General features: G+C 39.6%; 1 protein-coding gene across 20 annotated transcripts in view; it reads right to left on the bottom strand.

Annotated features, from left to right (window-relative positions):
- RFX3 (regulatory factor X3) overlaps positions 1 to 25,456 on the bottom strand; it is a 440,711-nt gene that overhangs the window by 91,709 nt on the left and 323,546 nt on the right. For all 20 annotated transcript variants that reach the window (XM_082694397.1, XM_082694413.1, XM_082694414.1 and 17 more), the window contains one exon: positions 7,115 to 7,373. In XM_082694397.1, the coding sequence (XP_082550523.1) occupies positions 7,115 to 7,373 (259 nt within the window). The remainder of the gene's footprint in view (positions 1 to 7,114; positions 7,374 to 25,456) is intronic.

Below are 25,456 nucleotides of genomic sequence, written 5' to 3'. Positions count from 1 at the left end.
TCAACTATAGAGTGCAAACTGACAGTGACCAGAGGGGAGTTCGGTAGGGAGCTGGGAAACAGCGGATGGGTTTGAAGCACGTGCTGTGATGAGCGGATGGTGATGTCTGGACTCGGTGAATCACAATGTTGAACACTTGAAACTAACATAACGCTGTAGGCCAACCATACTGGAATTAAAATAAAAATGAAATAAAAAATTGTATGGTCTTCACAATGACTCCTGTATTTTATTTTATTTTATTTATTTAAGATTTTATTTATTTGACAGATCACAAGGAGGCAGAGAGACAGGCAGAGAGAGAGAGAGAGAGGAGGAAGCAGGCTCCCCTCTGAGCAGACAGTCCGATGCGGGGCTGGATCCCATGACCCTGGGATCATGACCTGAGCAGAAGGCAGAGGCTTTAACCCACTGAGCCACCCAGGTGCCCCCAATGACTCCTGTATTTTAATTTGTCACCAAGCCATTTCGTATTTTAGCTGGAATTACCTGGTCTCCAGTAGTGAAACATGAGTAATTTTTTTTCCTCCCTCAAAATCTAGAGTAGTTTCAAACTAGTAAATTAATTGGACACGTGACTTATAAATACAAGGATAAAGCAAAAGTTATACAAGAGATCACCTGGAACGTTGCTTATTTCCATATTCATTAAGCAGAATTTACCAACATGAAACCTGCCTAATCTAGACGTCGCAGGAAATAGAATATAGCCCTTTCTGGCATGTTTACAACACCCTGTGTTCTGAAACCCTATTTCACTAGGAAACGGCTAAAAATTAGAATAACTCATTACACTTGGCTTTAGAAATTCAGGAGAACCCGTCAGCTATGCTCAGGAGAGGCTGAAGGCCTCTGTCATTGTTTGTCTTAACCTTCCAGTTTATCAGGATTTCTAGGAGTGGAATGTCTTACAGCCTTAACCGCAAAATTACGCCTTCTAGAGCTTATCCGCTTCAAGGCTGGAGCAGAGTGGAACTGAGCAACGGCGAAATGGAGCAGAGATACAGCGATGGAGACCACCAGTCACTCAAAGTCCCATTGTATTAAGTGCTTGGAAAATGAGGTCCCAGAACCTTCACTCAGTTTAGGATTCAGTACAGGAAACAGAAGATTCCGTGGGACTCTCTCGGAGGAGTTTCATGTGAGGGCCCCAGCTGGCCTAGAGAAAACAGGGCATGGGAAACAGAAAATGCTAGGATCGTAATGGACATCGTGTTTCTGCCAAAATAAGAGGAGAAGTGTTTTGTTTTTGTTTTTATTCTTCTCACTGAGACTGACTGGAAGACTAAGAAAATTATTTAAAAGAGGAATGATTATTTCTGTAATATATGAACTACATAAAACTGATGTATGCATAATTTATGCACACTTTTAAATTAAAAGATTTTCTTCCAAGCCTATTTTTACGTATGATAATTCAACAGATATTTTCATCTCAGGTGACTATTTTGCTTTTCTACCTCTATATAGCCATAACCCAGAATCCAACATTATTTTTTTTCCCACTTTGGTATGAGAGATGGGCAGTCTGCCACCTTCTGTAACAGTCATTTCCCACAAATATAAGAAGGCCTTCCAGGGCCGATGTGAAAAAGAATCTCTGAGATACACTGTTAGGTGAAAAACAAGCAAGATGTAGTATTTTTAAATTACTATTTGTATTTTTAAAAAACATAATGACCAGTAGAGAGACAGAGAAAGAGACAGGGAGAGACATTCTGCTCTTCACAGAATATCTCTAGCATGACTCAAAAACCTGGACGCAAGCCTGAGAACAGTGTCAGGAGGACAGCCATCACGCACACTCCTAGATCTTTCCACTCGTATTACTTAAGAACACGTAACTAGGGGCGCCTGGGTGGCTCAGTGGATTAAGCCGCTGCCTTCGGCTCGGGTCATGATGTCAGGGTCCTGGGATCGAGTCCCGCATCGGGCTCTCTGCTCAGCAGGGAGCCTGCTTCCCTCTCTCTCTCTCTCTGGCTGCCTCTCCGTCTACTGGTGATTTCTCTCTGTCAAATAAATAAATCTTTAAAAAAAAAAAAAAGAATACGTAACTAATGCACATACACAAATTAATAAAAACAGAATAAATGGCCGCTGGGACCATCCCAGTAAAGGAATAAGAAGGGCAAAAGCATTTTGCGGAGGGACTAACCACCTTCATTCACCTGTTTTCTTTTTTTCTTAAGTAATCTCTACACCCAACGTGGGGCTCGAACTTACAACCCTGAGATCAAGAGTATGTGCTCTACTGACAGACACAGCCGGGCTCCCCATCCATTCATCTTTTCAGAAAAAAAGAAAAGATGAATGGATGAATTCACCTTACACTGAATCCATAAACATGTAACCCAAGAATAAAGAAATAAAAGCATCTCTAACTTTTAAACAAAGCTTAAGTTTCTGTAATTACACAAGAAAGGCCAGACTTTGACTTATATAGCAGGAGACGGACATTCAAATTCCCTCCCAGGAAACTGAAAGAAATGACGGTGTTTTACATTAATCAAAAGAGGGAGAGATATAAACAATATTAGTTTCAACACATTTTCCTTGTATCTCTAGGTGGGATCTACTTTTAGCAAGAGCCATTTAACATATATAATTACTAAATATATACTAAATATATATATAGAAAGGTATAAAAATTAGCTTTCATATCACAGTCTAAAAAATGATTAATGTAATCTTATTTAGTTAACAAGAAGAAAAAAAAAAAACCCTCCATAAATAACCATCTAATTATAAGAACACAAATGTTACTTTATGGAGAAGTAAGTAAATAAAGCTTCTTAAATGGCTAATTATTATAAAGTCTGGTATAAAATAAACTATGTTGCGATGAGCACAAAAATATCACTAACTACAATCACAAGGTTTTGATTCTCAAATGCAAATTGGGTTCAAGTTCCAAAATTCTGCAAATGATGTGGTTCCACAGAACGATAATGAAGAAAAATAAGAGGTGTTTTTAAAAATATATTTATTTATTTATTTCGGAGGGGGAGCGGAGGGAGAAGCAGGCTCCCCACTGAGCAAGGAGCCCGAGGTGGGGCTCGATCCCAGGACCTTGAGAAACTGACCCAAACCAAAGGCAGACACTTAACCACCAAGCTACCCAGGTGCCCCAGGAAAGTAAGAGTTTTAAATGAATGAAGACACACAAGGAAACATCATGGTGATGCAATCAGGAGAAATATCAAAGTATGATGAGCTCAGAGTTGTGACTGAAGCTAACTCCTCCGTATTAATATCCACATGCCACTGAAATATTAACAATAAACAGATCCCTAGCATTATTAATTTAATAAAATATAAAACATTTATTTAAGTAGTAACTTAGCTAACTCATGTCCAGCGATGTTCCATTAAAAATATTACTCTTTTTGAAAATTATTAATACTACCAGCAGGAAATGTCTATTACTGTGTGTGTATACATATTTATATAAATAAAAACATATATGTATATATGTGTGTATGTGCATATGAATTATACACACAACTCCAATAATCAAATAATAAAACACAGTAAAAGGAAAAATAGTATCTTGACCAAATCTGATATTAGTAGTTTATGTTATAATATATAGTCATAAAATAAAATTGTATATATTGCCATCATAATCTTTCAGAAAATTCTGGTATTTCTATGTAACTTGAAATCTGAAAACTTTTATAGTGCAAAGATCAAATACTAAAACACGTAATGTAAATGTTTTGTCATTTAAAGTTATAGAACTGAAGGGAATCATTTTCTCAAATGCAAATTTTCCATTAATCACTCAGAGATCTTTCTAGTATAAGAAAAATGGTTATATACTAAATATTAGATAGGTATGAAAATATTTCAAGCACTGTTTATTCTTCTTAGCAATGGCTTCAATTTGAAATGATCATTTTGTTTCTGTTGGCGTATCTTGGGAACTGGGTTTGCACATTGAAATAAACTTTTCTTTGAGCCAGAAGTTATTCCTACTAAATTTAGATAGAAGGATTTCTGTATAGACTCAAGTCAAGTGCAAGAGAGAGTCAAGGCAATTCTTCTGAGAACCACGCAAGAAACCTTGCTACCCATGAACTGAGTAAAGTTCTCGTGTTCCCAAGAACTCAAAACTTAATCTGTTTCACATTAACTGAATTAGCTGACTGTAAATTCCACTTCTTATGACCTCTTAAGCAATAACCCCAATAGACTATTTCCCAAGCAGGAATTCTGACCACGGTATGGACTACTGCTACCCGTTCAGTTGTGTTAAGCATGCTATAGGAGACAGGCTGAGCACTAAAGAACACAGAGGGAGATGAACGTTAATGGCACAGCCTGGCTCGATGTTTGAAGGAAAGAGCTTGAGTTTTGACCAACAAGTGGCTCAAGATTGTGCTTATATGGGTTCTACAGAGAATGAAAACGATACATGCAAATAAGCAAATTCCCTTTAATGACATGGTACCTGCCAAAATAATCTGAGTTCTAGGAGTCTGAACAACCAGGAGCTACAAATTTTCGAACATTTGGTAAAAGGAGCATGGTAGGAAATTGTCAATAGGTTGCATGGCACTTAGACTTTGTTCCCTTCACTAGAGTAACAGATGCGAAACTGTACACTTCATGGTGAATGAAGGAGATGATCTTTCGCACTATTGAGAGAAGAATCTAAATCAAATATAAATCTTGACAATAATGGAAGATAATACAATCAACCCTAGCAGAAGTATATATAGATGGTTTATTATTATGTTATTATATAGATCACATTATAAATATATTACAATATTTAGATTATTAGATGGATAGATATATCTATCATAGAACACTATCATTTGTGCTTTAACCTTACGATTTTTCCATGCAAAGTTACCTTTTTATTTAACTTTTTTATTCTTTTTGCTAACAAGGACCAAAAAAAATCTTAATAAGAGAACTTTAGGTATTAATGTTCTTTTAAAAAGTATAAATTAATATATACAATTGATACTACAGATCGATGGTTTTTAATAGGTTTCCATTACTCCCAGTTACTCTAACTCAGCTACTTTAAGTGTTGTTTAAAATAAAAATCACACATCAAATCTGTGTAGTGGACAACTTAAAGAGTAATGCCACTTTTCATACTCTACATAGAAAACAAAACAAAAAAAAAAACAAACTATAAAACTTACTGTTACATTTGCAACTATATTGTCATGATCCCAAATCATCATATTTATGAACTCAGTGATAATACTAATAAATTTAAGCAACCAGTATCCAGTGGATGAGAATGTTTAGCAGACAGCCTGCAGTCAGTGTGAAGACAGACAACAACTCCTGGAGAAAAGGAAGGAGAAGAATTGGGGATGGCAAAAAGAATGGGAGAGGGTGGGAAAGAGCTCGGTTTCCCCAGTTTTCAATTCTCCTCAGGCCCTGATAAGTGGCAAGTATCTCCCTTTTCACTGCAAATGACCTTCCGAGTAGCCTTTGTCAGGAGTGCTATAAAGTACGGTACCTGATCTACCTCCTTCCTTTTATGGTAAAGATATTCTACAATATTTTACAATTTACAATTATAAATATTATGATTTTAAAGCTGGGAGGAAATTAAGATATCGTTGAGTTTAACTAAGCCCTTATTTTACTGCTAGGGGAATGAGGTCCAGAGAACCCATGATTTCGTTTCTAATCGACATAAATATACCAGCGTGGCTAAAAAGTTTAGAAATGTCATATTTAGTGATATTAAAAGCAAGAGACAAACACACAAAGAAATGCTTCAAAAACACAAAGAAAGAAGTACAAAGAAGAGCTCTCCCTCAGAATGGCCAGTCATCTGTTCTGATGTTAGTAGGGAACAGTAAATTAAATATAATGAGCTTTTAGAGATGGAGCAGGGGGAAAGTACCAAGTGATGAAAGTCTGACACATGCAATGATTAGAAACATAAAAATTATATACAAAATACTTACCAGGGACACATTATATCTTGAGGAAAATCCATAAAATGAGAAAGGTAAAGCCTGTCATAATTATTTCCTATTCAATTTGTTTCTACCTCTATTTCATTGTAAGAACAAAATATACGGCAAGATTACAAAATGCACTTAATTCAAATCGCCGGCCCCCTTTTACATAAAGCACGTACATAACCACTCCCATTGCTACTTCAGCCGGGGGGGCGGTTCTCAGTGATTACCCTCCTTATACTTAGCTGAGGGTAGGCTAGAAAGCTCAGGACACAGTTTGATGGTACCAAATTCTACACAGCTTATTATTACTATTTCTAGGACAGCATTATAATACATTAAAATCTGTGTCAAAATAAATCTTTGTATTAAATTTCAAAAACCTGAAAACTCAAATATGTAGGCAGGTTCCTCAGAGACATGCTCACGCCTATCACCAGAGCCAACGGAGATGTTTTTTCACTGGAATCACCTACGTCAGTCTTTCCCGAATTGTCTCTGTGGTTGAACAGAGGGACTTTATAAAATGGCACAGGGGTAAACACTTCTAACTTTACTATCTAAGTATGGGTTTTTATATATTTTAGAAAAAAGTACACATGGTTTTCTATTTTAGAAGTGAATCAATTTTTAAAAATACTTTGAGTAGATAATAGTACAGGCTATGTGAGTCAATATGGACAAACTCAATGTCTGAGGTTTGGGAAATGCTGCCCGTATGGTACCTGCTCTGGTGATGAGTTAAGACAACTACTGAAAGATGTGAAAATTCAAACTCAATTGTATTTTACTCTTCATAAGCCAGTGTATATCAGCACAAGATAAAAGTGAGTTCTTTCAGCAGAAATTTACAGTATTTTACTATAATCACTGAAGGAAGCCTATAAAAATTAGCATCAATGAGGAAGACTCACCTCTCTTCCCATTACTCATAAAAAACTTCCCAACTCACGTAACGGGGGCGGGGGGCGGGGGGGGGGGGACACATATCAGTTTCAACCCGCACAGAGGCACACGGGCCACGTTCTGGAAAATACCACAGAACTAAAACTACTCAACACATTCATGCCCACCCCAGTCTGCGTTATTTTTTTTTTCTTCCCTCGAGAAGAAAATGTACCATGGAGGCTACCAAGAAGCTAAATGAAAGAAACAAAAACTCAAATACTTACTGTCGCTGGGGAGGCCCGAGTGGTATGGGTCACTGAGTGACCGGAGTTCTCCATGGAATTGCCGATGAGATAGGTTCCTCCAGAGCTGCTGATGAGTTGTCCTCCCGTGACGCCCATCTGAATCCCACCAGTGCCCACCATGCTGTGGGACGAAACCACGGTGGTCACCTGCGCGGAACTCCCTTGGGTATCAAAGTAATTCCCTCCAGTGTTTTGGCTGTACATCTGCGTTTCTGTGTAAGGATAAGTTGTTGTTCGGCTTTAGAAGAAGAAGGAAAAAGGAAGCAATTTAGTAGCTTATTTAGATCATCCTCAGTTCTTTTCTAGTGTGAATTTATGCTTACAATCTATCAGTTAGCTTAGCCTTTGGAACAAGAAGAGTTTTGTACTTCTGTATGGACTTCATTCCAGAAACGAAGGGTACGTTCCTTTAGTTAAGTATCTCAACACTCCTCTGTCCTTGACAGCTTCTGCCCTTGACTGGTGCCTACCTCCAGCACGGAAATAAGCTCAGGTCTCATCCCACCAAGAAATCCTGCTGAGGGCCTTCTCCAATTCCTTAAAACACTGCCTGCAAAACCCAGTTTTCAAAAAAAGGGGGCTGACAGGTCAAATCCCCATGCTACCTCCCACTCCTGGGCAATCTGCACTAAACCTTCATGACCAAGGGAGTACGCATCCATCTCTTCCTTGCCCCCGTAAGGACCTTGAGCAAACAGTTCCCTCTTGCTGGACCCTCCATCCCTCTCTTTACCTCCTCCCTTCACACTCACGCTCCTCCCCGAGGAGAGGACTAAACCACCTCTTCGCCTCCTTACTTTCTGCTTGGCAACAAATGCAGTGAAGCTTCCGCCCTGGGCTTTTCATGGTAGTTGCTTTTAATAACGTCGCTTGTGGCCTAATCTAAAAACCAAGCTGAAAGGCTGACGACAAGTCCTTATCTTCTCTGACCGACCTACCGCACGACAGTGCAGACCGCCTCGTGCTGTCCCTTCCTTCTCCTGTTCTGATGAAGAAGCTGCTTTGCTTGATTTATTTTTCCTTTCCAGTGGACTATCCCTTACATTTTAACCTGACTTTGGTTTTCACTTCTCATTGTGAAATAATTAAAAGCTCACAACGAGTTGCCAAAATAGTACAGAGAGTTATAAAACACTTTCACTAAAAAAAAAAAAAAAAATTCAAATATCCGGTGATAATTCTCAGTTTTATCAACATTCTCTTCAGCCCCACACCCCACAGCCACCCACTACTGCCCATTTAGTGTTTATGTTCTCAGACATTTTCTAGGTCTATGTAGATGTCCTAACCTCTCTTGCTTCTGTGGCATTTCTTGTCCACTTTTTGCTTTTTCTCACTATTACCTTTAAAGGACATTTTGGAGGCTCTAGTTTTCTGGTACTTATAATACGAGTATTTTCTGAGGTCTCCATTTTTAGCTCTTATATTTTCTCATTTTTATTCAGACCACCTATTTTTACTATACACATGTTCATAGTAAATGACCTTACATGAGTTAATATCTCTCTCTACATTGTGGTTATACTTGAAGAATTAAAATCTGGGTTTCTAACAGCCACCCCATGAAAAATGGGAAGTCCCCCTAGGTAAAATTTAACTTATGGCTAAAAAGAAATTCCCTTTCTCTCTTGCTTCTTTCCCTAAACTCCCCCTCTTGGTGGAGGGCCACTATCCTTACCTCATTCTTTCCTCATCCAGACTGACATCAATCACTAAATCTTACTAGTTTTACCTACAAAATAATCTCCCATCTTCCTTTCCATTCCCACTGCCTTTGTCCGCAAGATTCTCTATTATCCTTGCCCCCAAAATTGGTTTTCCTCCCTCTCGTTTGGTTCTCTTCCAATCTATCTTCAACTTTGCCACCAGGGGAACTTTCCCAAAACTCAACTATGAAACTCAAACTAAAAACCTCTCTATGATTCTTCCTGGTCTTCAGAAGAAATTCAAAACCCTTGACCCGCCTGACAAGCAGCAGCAGGGCTGGGGCCTCCACGATGTCCAGACACGTGACGAGCAATATCTCCAAATGCTCTCCTCACTCATACCACACTGACCTCTGCCCTGTTTCCTCCCAGAACTACTCTTCTGCACACCTTGCCCTCCGCGGCCATTCCTCATAGGGCTGCTATGTTTTGTTCTCTGGGTCCCTGAAACAGCTCTCAATACACTTATTGTTAACTTCCTCGTGTCTTCATACTCCTATGAAATTGTGTTTTATTCCCATCTGTACCCTCAACATTGAACACAGTTGCTGGTACGTAGCAGCTATACCCGTAAACAATTAAAAATATGATTCTATTTAAAAGTATATTTGACATAATAGCCACTTTCATAAATTTCTAAAATGTAAACTTTTTGGTTCTGGTAAAACGTAAAAATTTATGTAAACTACTTTTTTTTCCCTAAGATTTTATTTATTTATTTGACAGACAGAGATCACAAGTACGCAGAGAGGCAGGCAGAGAGAGAGGGCTCCCTGCCGAGCAGAGAGCCTGATGTGGGGCTCGATCCCAGGACCCCGGGATCATGACCTGAGCAGAAGGCAGAGGCTTTAACCCACTGAGCCACCCAGGCGACCCTATATAAACTATTCTAAGATGGTTTGGTATGACTTAAAGCAGGTAATTCAAAACCATTATAAATTATCTTGTAATATAATCTATAGTGTAAATTTTGGTAAAATAATAAAGGCGCTCTAGAAGCACTCTCCACTGAGTAAAGTTACTGCTTTCCCAGAAAGAGTTACCAGAGATCCAGGTATAAATTTTAGTTTAGAGTGATGTGTGAAATACCCCATAGAGAACATTTTTCTTTACAGACAGAAAAATGCCATTTAAAATACATACACACCATCATTGCTCTGTTTCCCAACCAGAAGTAATTTGATATATTTCTTTCATTACACACTTATATAATAAAAAACAGCCATGTTGCTTTTGAATTTTGGTAAAAAGAGAAACGTGCTTATTTTAATTTATGCCCACTACATATGATAGTGGCCCTATTTCACTGTACTTAAAATAACACAATCTGATGATGATATTTAAGTAAAGTCAAGTAAAGTGTAGCGATATACCTAGGACAATAAATACTTCCAGAAAGCTGGGCATGGTGCTGGCTTTCCTTTTCGCAGTCTGAACAAAATGATTAAGCATGCTCTCCACACAAAGCTGATTTCACAAGTGAAACATACAATAGCTAATGATCGCTAATATTTACTGACCATCTCGTATGCAATAGGCACTATTTAATGTGCTTTTCAGGTATTGACTCAATTTAATCTTCATTACAACTCTATGAGATAGGTACTATTATAATTTCTAGTTCACAGATAAGGTGAGTACTTGTTTAGAAAAGGTTAAAGAGATTACATAGCTTTGTCTAAAGCAAACAGATAGTTAAAAAAAAAAAAAAGTAGATTTTGGGGGCACCTGAGTGGCTCAGTTGGTTAAGCGTCTGCCTTTGGCTGAGGTCGGCTCCCTGCTCAGCTAGGAATCTGCTTCTCCCTCTCCCTCTGCCCTTACCCTGCTTGTGGTCTCTCCCTCTCTCCTCTTTGAAATAAATAAAATCTTTAAAAAAAAAAAATAGATTTGGGAGTCTGCATTTAGCCCATGTCCTCAACCATTTCATCACATAAAAACAGCTTTTTCTGTTTGTCAGTATTTGTGAAGGACTGTGGGAAACAGCCCCTACAGGTCTTACAGGGAACCCATGAGCTGCTTGTTGCTCTCTGGAATTTGCTTACATCTGGATCTCACTGTTCATTAGCACCACACTCCCGTCTTCTCTGACTCAGAATGGAAACTTTGGAGACGTCCTCCCCACGACAAACGAGGAGAGACGGAGAAGGTGGGGTTATTTCAGAGGATACTTACCACCACACACTTGGATTTTAGAGGTTCTATGATCATGGAAGTCAGTATGCTACCATAAGAGACACATTCCAAGGGATTTAAGTCACTCCAGCTGTGGGGCATACCTCTGGAGTTCTCAGGGAACAAGGGGCCTACAAACCAATGCATCACAGATACCTAAAATCTCTACAGCCCTCAAGTCAGTTTGAAAACATGGCAACCCACGTTTCTTTTCATACTTTCTTCTAGTAGTTAGAGATCACTTGTGAGTTAGAAAGTAAGAGAAGAATGGGAGAAGGGGAAAGTCAATGAAGAGTGTGCCTGACTCATGAGCTATCCTCATCACTCAGTCATGACCCCTGGGACAGGAGACAAGACTGGGGTACTGCACAGACACATACTGGGATAAAGACTGACCATTTCGAGGGAAGGACAAAATTTATTAGGAAATGAAGTGTCGTGGAAGGTTTCTGAATTTGTCTTCTGACAAATGTACCCTTGCAGTGGGAATGGAGGAGACTTTTAAACTGGGTCATAGAGGCGGACCACAATATCCTTAGTCCCTGTCCTTTAAAGGTTAGGATGATAAGCATTAACCCGTCGTTGGGAGTCCTGTTTCCAGAGGAGCCAGAGCCAAGTCATGCACAGATAACTCCAAAAGGTCTCTGCCATGTCTAAATGCTTTAAGCTCCTGGAGAAATATTGAAAAATGTATGTTAAAAAGAAAAGAAAAGAAAAGAAAAAGAAGCACCAACAGGACAAAGATCTTTCCTAGGTACTGGAAGGAATGACTCTAATTCTGATGGCTTGGATCAGCCTGTTTTTCATACTGCATAATGAATACATAAGAGATATTGCCCGAACACTCTTTTCCCCCCAAATTTCCAAAACATATGTCCCAGAAAATTACTCAATATTTGGCATATCAGACTGAAAGCAGCTTACTATTTCTGGACCGTACGTTCCTGGAACAGCGAAATTCCCAAGCAGTCCTGGGCGCATTTGAAAAGTACTACTGTGTTCCTTTTGCTTGTTCTTTATTGACTGCCAGACTGTTATGAAAATAATGTGTCATATTATTTCTATAGCAGAAGAGAAGCCTTTCCATTGTTCCGCAGATGTATCCAGTAATGAATGTAAATACGTAGATACGTGCCTATTGCTAACAGATGCTGCTTCGTAGCTGACTCTTTTATAAGATTCTATGTAAATGTCAGGGCTGATCCATTGAATTCAGTAAATTAGTGCTGTTTGCATCCCATCATGCCTCGGCACACACCTGGGCTAAGCATGACCCTGCGTATTCCCTGCTTGCATTTTCACCAGGATGATTATGCCAATTTACCTTAGCTATCACCAATTTCCTGTTTTCTTTAGCGTCAAGTGTCTTATCCACAACTCCAGGTATAGAGTATCTCTGAACTGTGTGTTTTGTGTTTTGCCCAGATTCTGAATGTCCTCCCGCCAATAAGCTAGTCAGCCAGAGGATTAAGCAATGGCCTGAAAATGGTTAATTAAGGAAATAAGAGTATCTTGCAAGTTTTACACCATAAAAGGTACCATGGAGATAGAATATGATATGGGCAGATCATTATAGTATCTCACACGGGGAGAACGTTTTATTCTTTGCAGGTGACTCTGTACACATTAACAAATATTTACTGAGCATCTATTCTGACAACTAAAATACAAGGAACAAAAGAGACATGATATCTACGGTCACGAGGGCTAGAGGAGGAGTAGGTGCTCAAAAATAAGAAATGCAGGAGCGCCTGGGTAGCTCGGTCGGTTAAATGTCTGCCTTTGGCTCAGGTCATGATTTCAGGGTCCTGGGATCCAGCCTGGCTTTGGGCTTCCTGCGCATGGGGAGTCTTCATTTCCTCTGACCCTCCTCCCCACTTGTTCATTCTCTCTCCAAACAAAACAAAACACATAAATAAGTAATACAATATGATAGTGAGAAATTCTCTTAAGTCTGTGGAAGAAAAATCAAATATGAAAGCAAATAAGTGGTGGTGGGGTTATCAGAGGAGTCAAGTAATGTTATCCCAAAGGGGAAAGATTTAGCTTAAAAAACTAGAAGATGAAAAGGAGTCAGCCCTGTGGAAAGCAGAAAGAGTAACATATCAGGAAGAGAGTACTGCATGTGAAAAGCCACAACACAAGAAAGATCCTGATATTTAGGAAGAAATCACAAGTCTAGAATGGCTGGATATGATGAATGAGGGTATCAGAAAGAAACGAGCTTGAAAAAGTGGGTAAAAATTAAACATGCAAACAGTGTAAATATTTTTTTTAAACTGTGGGTCACATTCACAATTTTAATAGGTCACAACAGCTATTTAAAAAGAGACTGGCCTAGACCAGCCAACATTTCAAGCACACTACACCTTGTAAGGATAAGCATTATTTTGAGCAACATTTATTTTTATCATTTAAATGCATGGTATGCATGTGTGTGCACATACGTGTGCATATACTCCTGGGTGCATGTGTGTATTTACCTGAGTATAAAATACACATCTCACCTCGTCACTGCGGATAGTAGTTCACTAAGTTTTAAAGACACTGTTAGGAACTATCGTAAGAACTTTGAATTTTGTTTTAAGCTGGGGTGGGAGTAAGGAGGCTTAGCTAGGGGACTGTTCCCGCTAGAGAAATAACCTGAACAAAGTCCTGAGGCCAGAGAGGTAACTGGAAACCATGAGGAAGGGAGGGCCCAGGACTGCAGAGGGGTCATGGGAGGTGATTCTGGAACATGTTCATGAAATAGGATAGGAGGTAATCTTACTGGGAAGTGTTTCAGTGTCCTGAAAGCAATATTCATTTTATCGAACCAGATCGAAGAAATAGGTAAATAAGTGTAGCCAGAATGTCTTCTTAAGTATTTTCCAAAAGTTTGAGAGCACAAGAGGAAACTTGGGAGAATTTGGGAATGAGGGGGAATTATTTGTAAAAGCAGGGATCTACTGTCTCACTTATGGACTAGGGGAACCACACAGATGGGGAACTGTCACCCCTCTTAACACAGCCACGGCCAGAATCTAGAGGCGGCAAGGGTGTGTGATTTGAGACCGTGGCAGCATGTGCTGTTCTCACTGGACTTCTGTGATGTGATTTCGTCTACAGTCTGGATGCCTAACACCAGTCATGCCCATCCTGGTTCAGCTGCATTCCCTGGACATCCTTGAAATTCTCTAAGTCACAAATACCTTTCGATAAATCCTGTGTTCTGCTCACAAAACCCAGAGCTGGTTTCTGTTGCTTAAAATCAAGAACCCTGCCTTAAACAGTTTTCCACTATGAAGTTTTTAATGTGCATCACAAAAGCCCCGCACAGAAGTAGCTAATATTTGGAATCTTCAACAAACTGCGCTCATGCGGGATTTAACTTCCAGCGGGCCGGCACGCATGATTTATTTGAATTTTGAAACAGATCTCTCAAATGCTTCCAGTTAGACTGAAGCCAGAAGATGCCACTGAGTGGGGACATGTCCATTTTGTGAAAGACACCAAAGGGTATATGGTAATTCCAAAGGGAAGTCAAGTGACATGACATTTAATTTCCTATTATTACCTAAGAATAAAAAAACAAGACTGAAAATAAAGAAAGAAATACTACTCAATATCGTGAATAAAACCCTTGGCTTGATTTAAATTCACAAGACAGACTTACTTCTGCTCATTTCAACTCCTGTAACAATAAGTAAAAACTAAAAGCATCTATTGAATTGTTGCCAAAACGAGGGAGGAAATGCAATGATGAATGGTAAAAGTCGATAAGAATTCTTGCAACAACTAATTGGGATTTCCCATTCACATGCAGTATTTTCATTACCAAATACGTTGATAATGTCTGGAGTACTGGAACTGGAACTTCGTATCCTCCTGTTACCACTACATCAAGATAACCAGACATTTGCACTTTGTATTTAAATTCTTTAATTCTTATAAAGAAATGTGGTTCTCACACTTCAGCATTCATAAGAATCAGTGGGAGGGCTTGTGAGACACCCATGGCCAGACCCCACCCCCACCCCCACCCCCAAAATTCCTGACCCAGTAGACCAGCTGGGTCCTTCTGACAAGTTCTCAGATGATGTCAGTGCGGCTGGTCTGTGAAACTTTAAGAACCACAATACCGGAAGATACTAAAAATGTGCAACCCACAGTTCACAGGCATGAAAGAAAAAAGTACGATCTCACAACTATTAGTTCTTCTAGTCCAAGTTTTTTGAAAAGTCTAAAGTCTGCTATCATATAGGAGCTGTACAGTCTGTTGTAGCTATCCCTGAGAGCATTAGCACAATGTCCATTGCTAGAATGGTTTTTAAGCACACCGATGAGGTACACGTAACAAGTACATGTACATGTCATTTGTCCTGATAAGGTAAATCAGGGAAGAGCATATGGACTTCAGTCAACGTTGGCAGAAATGGAGCATTGAAACTTTTGATCCACAGTCCCTGGTTTAAATTTATAAATAAGAAAAACTGAGCTAGATCGAACAGTAGTTCCATTTTTAATTTTTCTTGAGGAAATTTCATACTGTTTTCCATAATGGCTGTACCAATTTATGTTCCCACCAACAGGGCACAAGCGTTCCTTTTTCTCCACCTCCTCATCAACACATGTTATTTCTTGTTTTTTCGTTAACAGCATTTCCCTGATGATTAGGGATGCTGAGAAGTTTTTCATTACCTGTGGGCCATTTGTATGTCTTTGGGAAAAAAAAAAAAAAAAAAAAAAAGTCTATTCAGGTCCTTAGCCCATTCTTTAATTGAATTATTTGCTTTTTTGCAAACAAAAAGTTGTGTCTGTCCCCTGAATACTTCAGATACCAACCGCTCTCAGATACATGGCATACAAATATTTTCTCCCTTTTGTTAGATGGCCTTTTCATTTTGCTGATGGTTTCCTTTGCCTTTCAGTTGGATGAGTTCACTTGTTTATTTTTGCTTTTGCTTTTGGTGTCATACCTAAAATATTACAAAGACTGATGTCAAGGAGGGTAAATATACCTTATGTGTTCTTTTAGGAGTTTTATAGTTTCAGATCTTATACTTAAGTCTATAAATCTATTTCAATTTTTGTGAGTGCTGTAACAGGGTGATCCAATTCTTTCTTCCTTTTTGCATGTAGAGATCCAATTTTTTTCAGTACCCCTTAATGAAGAGACTGTCCTTTTCCTATTATATATCCTTGAGTCCTTGTCAAAGATTAGTTGGCTGTATATAGTTGAGTTTATGGCTTATTTCTGGGCACTCTATTCTGTTCCACTGGCCCATGTGTCTATTTCAGAGTGACCATATAATCTCGTAATCCCACTTCTGGGTGTATGTCTGAAGGAAATGAAATTAGTATCTCAAAGAGGTATCTATATTCCCTATTCACTGCAGCATTATTCACAATAGCCAAGACATGGACACAACCTAAGTGCCCAGCAACAGATGAGTGGATAAAGAAAATGTGGTAGACATATATACAATGGAATGTTATTCAGCCATTACAAAAACCTACGAACACTTTGAGAACATAATGCTAAGTGAAATAAGTCAGACAAAGACAAGTACTATATAATCTCCTTTCGATGCAGAATATAAAAAATTAGATTCATAAAAATAAAGAGTAGAATGGTTGTTGCCAGAGGCTAGAGCTGGGAGAAATGGGAGATAATGGCCAAAGGACCTAACTTTCAGTTAAAGAGTAAGTTCTGGGGATCTAACGTACAGCACTGTAACTACAGTTAGTAATACTGTCTTATATATTTGAAAACAATAACAAAAACTGAGCAACCACATACATGCACATAAGCCCAAAAATGTTTTGCAGCGGGGGGAAAAAAAGAAGAACCTCCTCCCACCCACCGCCAAAAAAGCTGTGTTAACACTATGTTAACAGCTTCTCAATTCAGTTCCAATCATTTTCCCTTATGTATTTAAAACAACCAAGTTAACATATCAGTAAAGTTGCAGGATACAAAATTACTGCACAGACATCAGTTGCATTTCCATACACTAATAACAAAGTAGCAGACAGAGAATTTAATGATTCCATGCACAGTTGCACCAAAAAGAATGGAATAATTAGGAATAAACTTAACCACGGAGGTGAAAGGCCTATAGTCTGAAAGAAACTGAAGAATGCACAAACAAATGGAAAGACCTTCCATGCTCATGGATGGAAGGAATTCATATTGTTTAATATCCATACCATCCTAGGAAATCTACAAATTCAATGCAATCTCTCCCCAAATCGCAATAATATTTTTCATAGAACTAGAACAAATAAAACTAAAATTTGTCTGGAACCATCAAAGATGCTGTAGAGCCAAAGCAATCTTGAGAAAAAACAACAAGCTGAAGGTATCACAATCCCAGATTTCAGGATATACTACACAAAACTGCGGTAATCAAAAAAGTATGGTACTGGAACAAAAACAACACATACCTCAATGGAACAGAAGAGCCCTGAAATAAATCTACATTTTTATGTCAATTAATCTATGACAAAGGAATTAAGAAAATAAAAAAGAGAAGAGACTGTCTCTTCAAAAAATGGTGTTGAGAAAACTGGCCAGCTCCATGCTGGAGAATGAAACTAGACCACTTCCTTCCACCATATAACATGAAAATAAACTCAAAATTAATTCAAGACCTAAGTATAAGAACTAAAACCATGAAACTCATGTGAGAAATCATGGGTAGTAATTTCTTTGACATTGGCCTTGGGAACATTTTTCTAGATCTATCTCCTCAGGCAAAGGAAACAAAAGCAAAATTATTAGGACTACATAAAAATAAAAAGCTTTTGTACAGCATAGGTAACTGCCAACAAAATAAGTCAACCAACTTATTTGCAAATGATATATCTGATAAAGGGGTTAATATGTAAAATATATAAAGAACTTGTACAGCTTAATACCCCTAAAAAACAAATAATTCAATTAAAAATGGACAGAGGACCTGAGTCAACATTTTCCCAAAGAAGACCTACAGATGGCCAACACACATGAAAGATGCTCAACATTACTCATCATCAGGAAGAATGCAAATCAAAACCACAATGATATACCACCTCACATAAGTCAACATAGCTAGAATTTAAAAGAAAGGAGAAGGAGAGGAAGAGGAAGAAGTAGTAGTATTAGTAGTAGTATTGGTAATAGTAGTAGTAGTAGTAATAGTAGTAGTAGTAAGTGTGGTGAGGATGTGGAGAAAAGAAACCCTCATGTACTATTGGTGGGAATGTTAAGTTGGAGCAGCCATTTTGGAAAACAGTATGTAGGTTCCTCAAAAAACTAAAAATAGAAATATCATCTCATCCAGTAATTCCACTACTGGGTATTTACCCAAAGAAAATAAAAATACTAACTTAATAAGATACATGTACCCCTATTGTTTACTGCAGCATTAATCCCAATAGCCAAGGTATGGAAGTAACCCAAATGTCCATCCACAGAGGAAAACATAAAGAAGATGCGGTATACAGACACAATGGTGTATTACTCAGCCATAAAAAAGGACGAGATCTTCCCATCTACAACAACAGGGGTGGATCTAGAGGGTATCATGCTAAGTGAAATGAGTTAGACAGAGAAAGACAAATACCATATACTTTCACTTATACCTGAAAACAAACAAACAAACAAACAAACAAAAAGCAAAACAAACCTATAAATAGGGAGAACAAACTGAAGGCAGCCAGAAGGAAGGGGAACGGGGAGTGGGAGATACAGGCTTCCCACGATGAAATAAGTCAGTCTGGCGGATAAAAAGTACAGCGTAGGGAATGCAGTCAGTGGTATTAGAATAGCATTACATGGTGACGGATGGCAGCCACGCTTGTGAGGGACACGGCACACTGTAGGGACTTGTTAATGACTACGCTGTACACCTGAAACTAATGGAACACCGTGGGTCAACTATACTTCAATTAAAAAAAAAATTAAAGACAGAAAATATTCACAGCAAAAATAAATGAGAAATAAGATAGACCAACCAAGTAGCCCGCTCTTATCTCCCATGTCATTAAATGCTATCTTTTATTGAATCCCTTCAACAAATACAGATTGAGCACCTTTTTCTTTTTTTTTTTTTAAGATTTTATTTATTTATTTGACAGACAGAGATCACAAGTAGGCAGAGAGACAGGCAGAGAGAAGGTGGGGGGAGCGCTCCCTGCCGAGCAGAGAGCCCGATGTGGGGCTCGATCCCAGGACCCTGGGATCATGACCTGAGCCGGAGGCAGAGGCTTTAACCCACTGAGCCACCCAGGCGCCCTGAGCACCTCTTTCAATAACTGTTCTAGGTATCAGAAAATGGGAAGCAAAACCCAGGCACTTGACTACATGAAACTCCCATTCTGGTGGGGGAAAGACAAGTGTTAGGTAAGTTAAAAACAGTCACAGCAACGACAGATAGTCATTAAGTGTTGTGAAAGAAATGTGATCTCTGTTAGAGAACAGTAGGGAAAGTTACACAGAACTTTGGCTGTAGAAAAATTGTGTGGCCAATAATAAGAATGAGGAAGACCTGACAAGATCAGAAGAAAACAGAAGAACACAGTCAGAAAAGCCAAGAGGAGATCATGATTCAAGCAAGAACAGAGCAGCTGGCAGGGTGGCTGTTTGACATTAAGAAAATTTAATCTAGAAAAATGTCTATTAGACTTAACAGTTGGAGGTCACCAATGACCTTGACAAGAGCCATTTCATTGTAATGTGAAGAAAGCCAGCTTGGAAGAATATGTGGTCAATCCAGAGAGGTTTTAGCATGAGGAGGGGTAGACAGACCAGGCATTTGTCAGAGATGGATAATTTAAAAAATGGACAAAAGCAGCTAACACACTTATGTGTGCTGTTGAGGCCAAACAGAGTGCTAAGGCCAGGCAAACAGCTGCTCTGTGAGGCACAAGATCATGATAACAAACAGACCCTTCACAACTACATGCCTTCAACAGAGATTTCTCACTCCAGCTTCAAATACTGATCAAGTGGAAATGTTTACCAAGTTTGACTTGTGCAGTTAGTTTTAGAAGAATCCCTATATCAAAAGTGAATATACTTTTTCAGACAATGCTAATTACCCCACTTCCCATTCCCCTATGCTCTCTGTCCCTGACCTGGTTACTAAGTAACGCTTTTAACTATTAATTCCATTCCATTAGGATTAGGAAATCTTGACGCAAAAATGCTGTTTGTTGAGGGGACAGTGTAGGTAGTGGGACACAGGATACCCGAAGGGGTATCAGCAATTCATTTAAGAAAACTAGTGACCCAACTTGTTTCTACACCTATAAAAGGATATGTGGATCTCTTCCATTTCTTCCTTTCTTAATAAAAGGTGTGGAGAGAAGAGAGGAGGAAAAAAAAAAATAATAAGTGTCCAAACTCTTCCAGCTATTATCGTGGAGAACTATTCTAGACAACAAGCTACTGGATAGGAAAATATCACATCTCAAATTACCCTTAATGTGCATCAGTTCATTCTACTAATGAAAAATAATAAAAAGTGATACAGTCAGGACAGTCAGATAATATAGCCTTCCTCTCGGAAGCCATTTAACTAAAATGTCCAGTGTTGAAAAATTATTACATATGAACTTTTCTATACATTTTATGACTATCCAAAGAACATTAAATACTCACGAAATATATTTAACTATAAATGTATATGATGATTTTTTTAAAAACATGAAAAGAGATTCATATAAATAACAACGTTCTTAGTTTTAAAGAGTAAAAAAAGATCATCTTATACTTTTATAGTATAATAATCTAATAAGATATATAATAATATAATAAGATATACAATCATGCAATAGTATAAAGTATAAAGTTTACAAAAATGTTTGCTTATAACTGAACTTCCCTCCAATCCCCCAAATAACTCAGGATCAAAAGACCTTTACTTGCAGATCATTGGAAAGAACCATGCGTTGAAGGTCAGAAAATATGAACTCTAGACATTAACTAGCTCGGCAAATCATTGTACCTCTCTGGGCCTCCACTTACTCATCTGTGAATTTTAAGGATAGGAATTCACAATCTCGAAACCTACCTAACTGCAACATTCTGAGAAGCCATATCTGAAAGTCCTCCATTTTTGAAAAGAGGGGAATTTTTCTTTTCTTTCTTCTTAAAGATTTATTTACTCACTTGACAGAACACATACCTTTGTTGGGGGGTGGGGCGGAGAGAGAAGGGGAGAAGCAGACTCCTGCTGAACTTGGGAGTCCGATGCGAGGCCTGATCTCAGGACCCCAAGATCATGACCTGAGGTGAAATTAAGATTTGGACGCTCCACTGACTGAGCCACCCAGGGGCCCCATGGGAATTTTTGTTATTGAAGAAATGGAGCCATCTCTAACCACAGAGAGATCTCAGTGTGCTTTTCCACAGAAAAGGGCAGTTTTCTCTCCAAGAGCTTCCTAAGTAATCAGCTCTATACTTCCTGAAACCCAAATGACAAACCAAATCCTATACCAATTTGAATGTGTTTATCAGTAGAAGGATAAATGCAGAAAACACCCTCCCGGTCTCAACTACGGAAACTTCACGGTTTCTTCAAAGTAGGAAATACTTCAATGTTAATAAGAAAACATAATCGTACCTGCAAATCCTGAAACCTATTTCACTAACCGACAAAAAAGGAACGTGAAGAGTATCCCTTTTCATATTTCTTATTTAAGCATTTAAAAAGTATATGCAAAAGGAGTGCCGGGTGCCTCAGTCGGTTAAGCATCTGACTCTTGATTTCAGCTCAGGTCATGATCTCAGGGTCATGAGATCGAGCTCCGTGTGGGGCTCCACACTTTAGCACGGGGCCTGCTCGAGATTCTCTCTCACCCTCTGCCTCTGCCTCCTCGCACCCCACCTACTGCTCGCACGCTCTCTCAATCTCTGTCTAAAATAATAATAATAATAATAATAATAAACATAAAATAAACAGTGCATTGCTTCCCACTAAATTTCTTTCTAAAAAAAAGTATATGAAAAGAGGAATTAGTAGCTTCAGAAAATGCACTTACTGTAGGATTTTCAAGAAATGACTTTTTAAAATGTAAGTCCTCAGGGCAGCTGGTGACACAGTTAAGTGTCTGACTCTGAGTTTTGGCTCGGGTTGTGATCCCAGCATCCTCGGGCGGAGCCTCACACTGGGCTCCACGCTTAGCGCGGAGTCTGCTTGGGATTCTCCCTCCCATCTCCCTTTCCCTCTGCTCCTCCCACCTGGGCTACCTCTCTCTCTCTCTCTACAATAAATAAGAACTTTAAAAAAAAATAAAATGTGAGTCCTTTATGAATGCTCATGGATTTTGAACAAATCTGTTCTCTGTCCAGACATTAATAATGTACCAAATCCCAAAGTACACCACATACAGGACTCCATACTATTCAAGATCACAGAATTCTGAGGTTCACTTTCTAAGGCACTGCACTTCTTCTCCAGGGAACTTCTCAGAGCCTTCGGAAGACAAACAGAAATTTAGAGTCCTCAAAAGAAGGGCTTTTGGCACAGTGTCTCCCTGCTTATATAACCACAGAATACTCTCATGGGACTAACATTCTCTGAAACACACTTTATAAAATTCTGTATTGGGGTTGATGAGAAATCTATGAGCTAAACAGGAAGATGATGAGAAGACCTCCAACCAGGCCAGTCTCACCGCAGCAGATACGCAGGCAGTCAGCACACTGGCATTTCAAAATATTGATCGTCTCTGAACAGCAGACGAGCTTCAAAGAGTGGCTGATATAGGACAATCCTTTAAAATTAAAAACATTTTTCAAAAAAAAAAAAAAAAAAAAGATTTCTTAACTTGGCCATGATAGAGCAGGATGTCTTTATTTCCATTTTGACTAACATGATGGAGGACTGATTGTGGGGGCAAGAAGGAGTCAAAAAAAGGGGTAAGGAAAGAAAAAAAATCATTCTATTAAAGAAAATTGATTTCTGAGCTACTGCAGGAAGTAGTAATTGCGTTGGGCTGTGTCTCCACGGTATGCAGTGCTTCCCAGCTTGTTTAATTACAGCATTCTAAATTATCAGCCATCGTAAATTCTAAGAATCTGTAGAAAAAGACAAGACTGGGGCGCCTGGGTGGCTCAGTGGGTTAAGCCTCTGCCTTTGGCTCAGGTCATGATCGGGGAGTCCAGGGATGAAGACCTGTGTTGGGCGCCCTGTTCAGCGGGGAGGCTGCTTCTCCCTCTCCCTGTGCTCCTACGCCCACTTATTCTCTCCTTCTCTCTCTAAAAAAAAGACAAAACTATGATCCAGACTTTGGAAAAGATTCATGGGAAAACTACCAGAAGGAAAAGCCAATTCTGTTCCCTTCTTCCTTCCACAGAGAGCTGCTCTCGAACACCCAGCACCAGAAATCAGTCTCGGCCTGTGAGGCTGTGGGAGTCGCCCATCCTCACGACGAGGAAACACTCCGGTATCATCCAGTTATAACGACCGCACATGTTCACAAGTGATGGCACATCTCTGGGAGGGCTATGAACCACCTCGCGAGGGAGGCCCTGTGCATCCTGGTGACACGGCCTGGGGACCCCGGGGACAGGAGCAGCAGCGCACTGGCACTGACGAGGCGTGAACAGGTTGTAAGGGCAGGTGCCGGGTGCTCGAAGGTTCATGATAAAGACCGACATGCCTGTCTTCCGGGAGTGTCATTAGCGAAAAGCCTCGATGATCGCACTAGAAGTGGGCATCTCCCTGAGACCCAGGTCAGGGATCCGCATAAGCTAGCACAAGACTTCAGTGTGCCAGACTCGAGAATGGGGAGGACTGTTTCCTAACACAGAGGGAAGCGCATTAAAGAGAAAGAGGGAGGGGCACCTGGGTGGCTCAGTGGGTTAGGCCGCTGCCTTCGGCTCAGGTCATGATCTCAGGGTGCTGGGATCGAGTCCCGCATTGGGCTCTCTGCTCAGCGGGGAGCCTGCTTCCCTCTGTCTCTCTCTGCCTGCCTCTCCATCTGCTTGTGATTTCTCTCTGTCAAATAAATAAATAAATAAAATCTTTAAAAAAAAAATAAAAGAGAAAGAGGGAACAGGGCGGCTGGGTGGCTCAGTGGGTTAAGCCTCTGCCTTCGGCTCAGGTCATGATCTCAGGGTCCTGGGATCAAGCACTGCATCAGGCTCTCTGCTCAGCAGGGAGACTGCTTCCTCCTCTCTCTCTGCCTGCCTCTCTGCCTACTTGTGATCTCTCTCTGTCAAATAAATAAATTTAAAAAAGAAAATCTTAAAAAAAAAGAGAAAAAGAAAAAGAGGGAACATAAGCCCTCTCAAGTGAACCTTTGAGACAAACACTGTACAGAGTCAAATAACAGCCTCCAAAATCACAGAAAGATCGAAAGAGCTTAAGCTCTGGGGAAAAAAAAAAAAAAAGTTTGTTATATTTGAGAATCAGTATTCATAGTCCTCTACCTGCCACAATTGTGAGGATAATTCATGACAAGACAGTTTTTCTTTAGTAAATATGAATGTGCTGCTACAGGATCTTTGGTCAAAAATTGCACTGGAATGGAAATTTTAATGAAAGGCTTTTGAAGCTGTATCTTCTCTCCGCACACATGTGGCCCCTGTGGCTGGAGGTGGGGATTCGATCCAGGCCCACAGAGACCGGATCAAAGCTTACTGGACTTTGTGGCAAATGAACTCACGACCTAGAACTCATTAGTCATGATCTAATACACAGACACCGTGAGCCAGAGCAAATACATGTTGACATGAGATGTTTACTTGGAATCATTTCTGTACTTAAATGGGCTCTCTCGTTCTGTAGTGTCCACTTTAGCGATGCTGTTTTTCCAAGGTTTTGCAAGTGATCTCACATCTGCCTATGGCACAGAAGACCCCAAAGGCCGTGACCGAAGAGTTTAAAAAGGCACGAGGCAATAGGCAGAATTCAGGTCCTCAAAAGGAACCGGAAATAATCAAAAGAAGAACTATAGTACTTAACTTTTTTTATAGTACATAATTTTACAGCAATAGTTAAAGTTGCCTGAGTGTTTACTATTTATAAGATGCTACAGAAAGCACTTTTGGAAAAGCTAACCACCTCCACAGCACAGACGGATGAGAGTGAAGCAGGCAGTATATCTTGGACAAAGTCACACACCAGTCCTCTCTCTGCCCGGCCTTGGACCAGTGATGAAGGATGAGGACAGACACTGTCTCAACACCCCTTCCAATGCCCTTGGTCCCCTGCTGCTTTCTACCGTAAACACGGACGTGACAGACCAGTGTTCCCAGTTCCCCCTGCAGCTAACCACTGCCTTGTGATGTGCTAATACTCAAGAGAGAGAGAAGCTAAAGGGAGCTGGGGGCATCTGGGAAAGCTTCTGTGTGCATGTTCGTGGCCGCATAAACACATATGTGTACACACATCTGCATGTATACACATATCCACTTTTCCCATCTGGAAAGTAGCTACGATGGTCCCAACCGAAGCAGACATCTCAT

Source organism: Mustela nivalis, assembly GCF_964662115.1.
Source record: "Mustela nivalis genome assembly, chromosome: 13".
In the NCBI taxonomy this organism is placed as follows: Eukaryota; Metazoa; Chordata; class Mammalia; order Carnivora; family Mustelidae; genus Mustela; species Mustela nivalis.
Note: the sequence above shows the minus strand (reverse complement) of the source record. Positions and strands in the feature narration are given on the sequence as shown.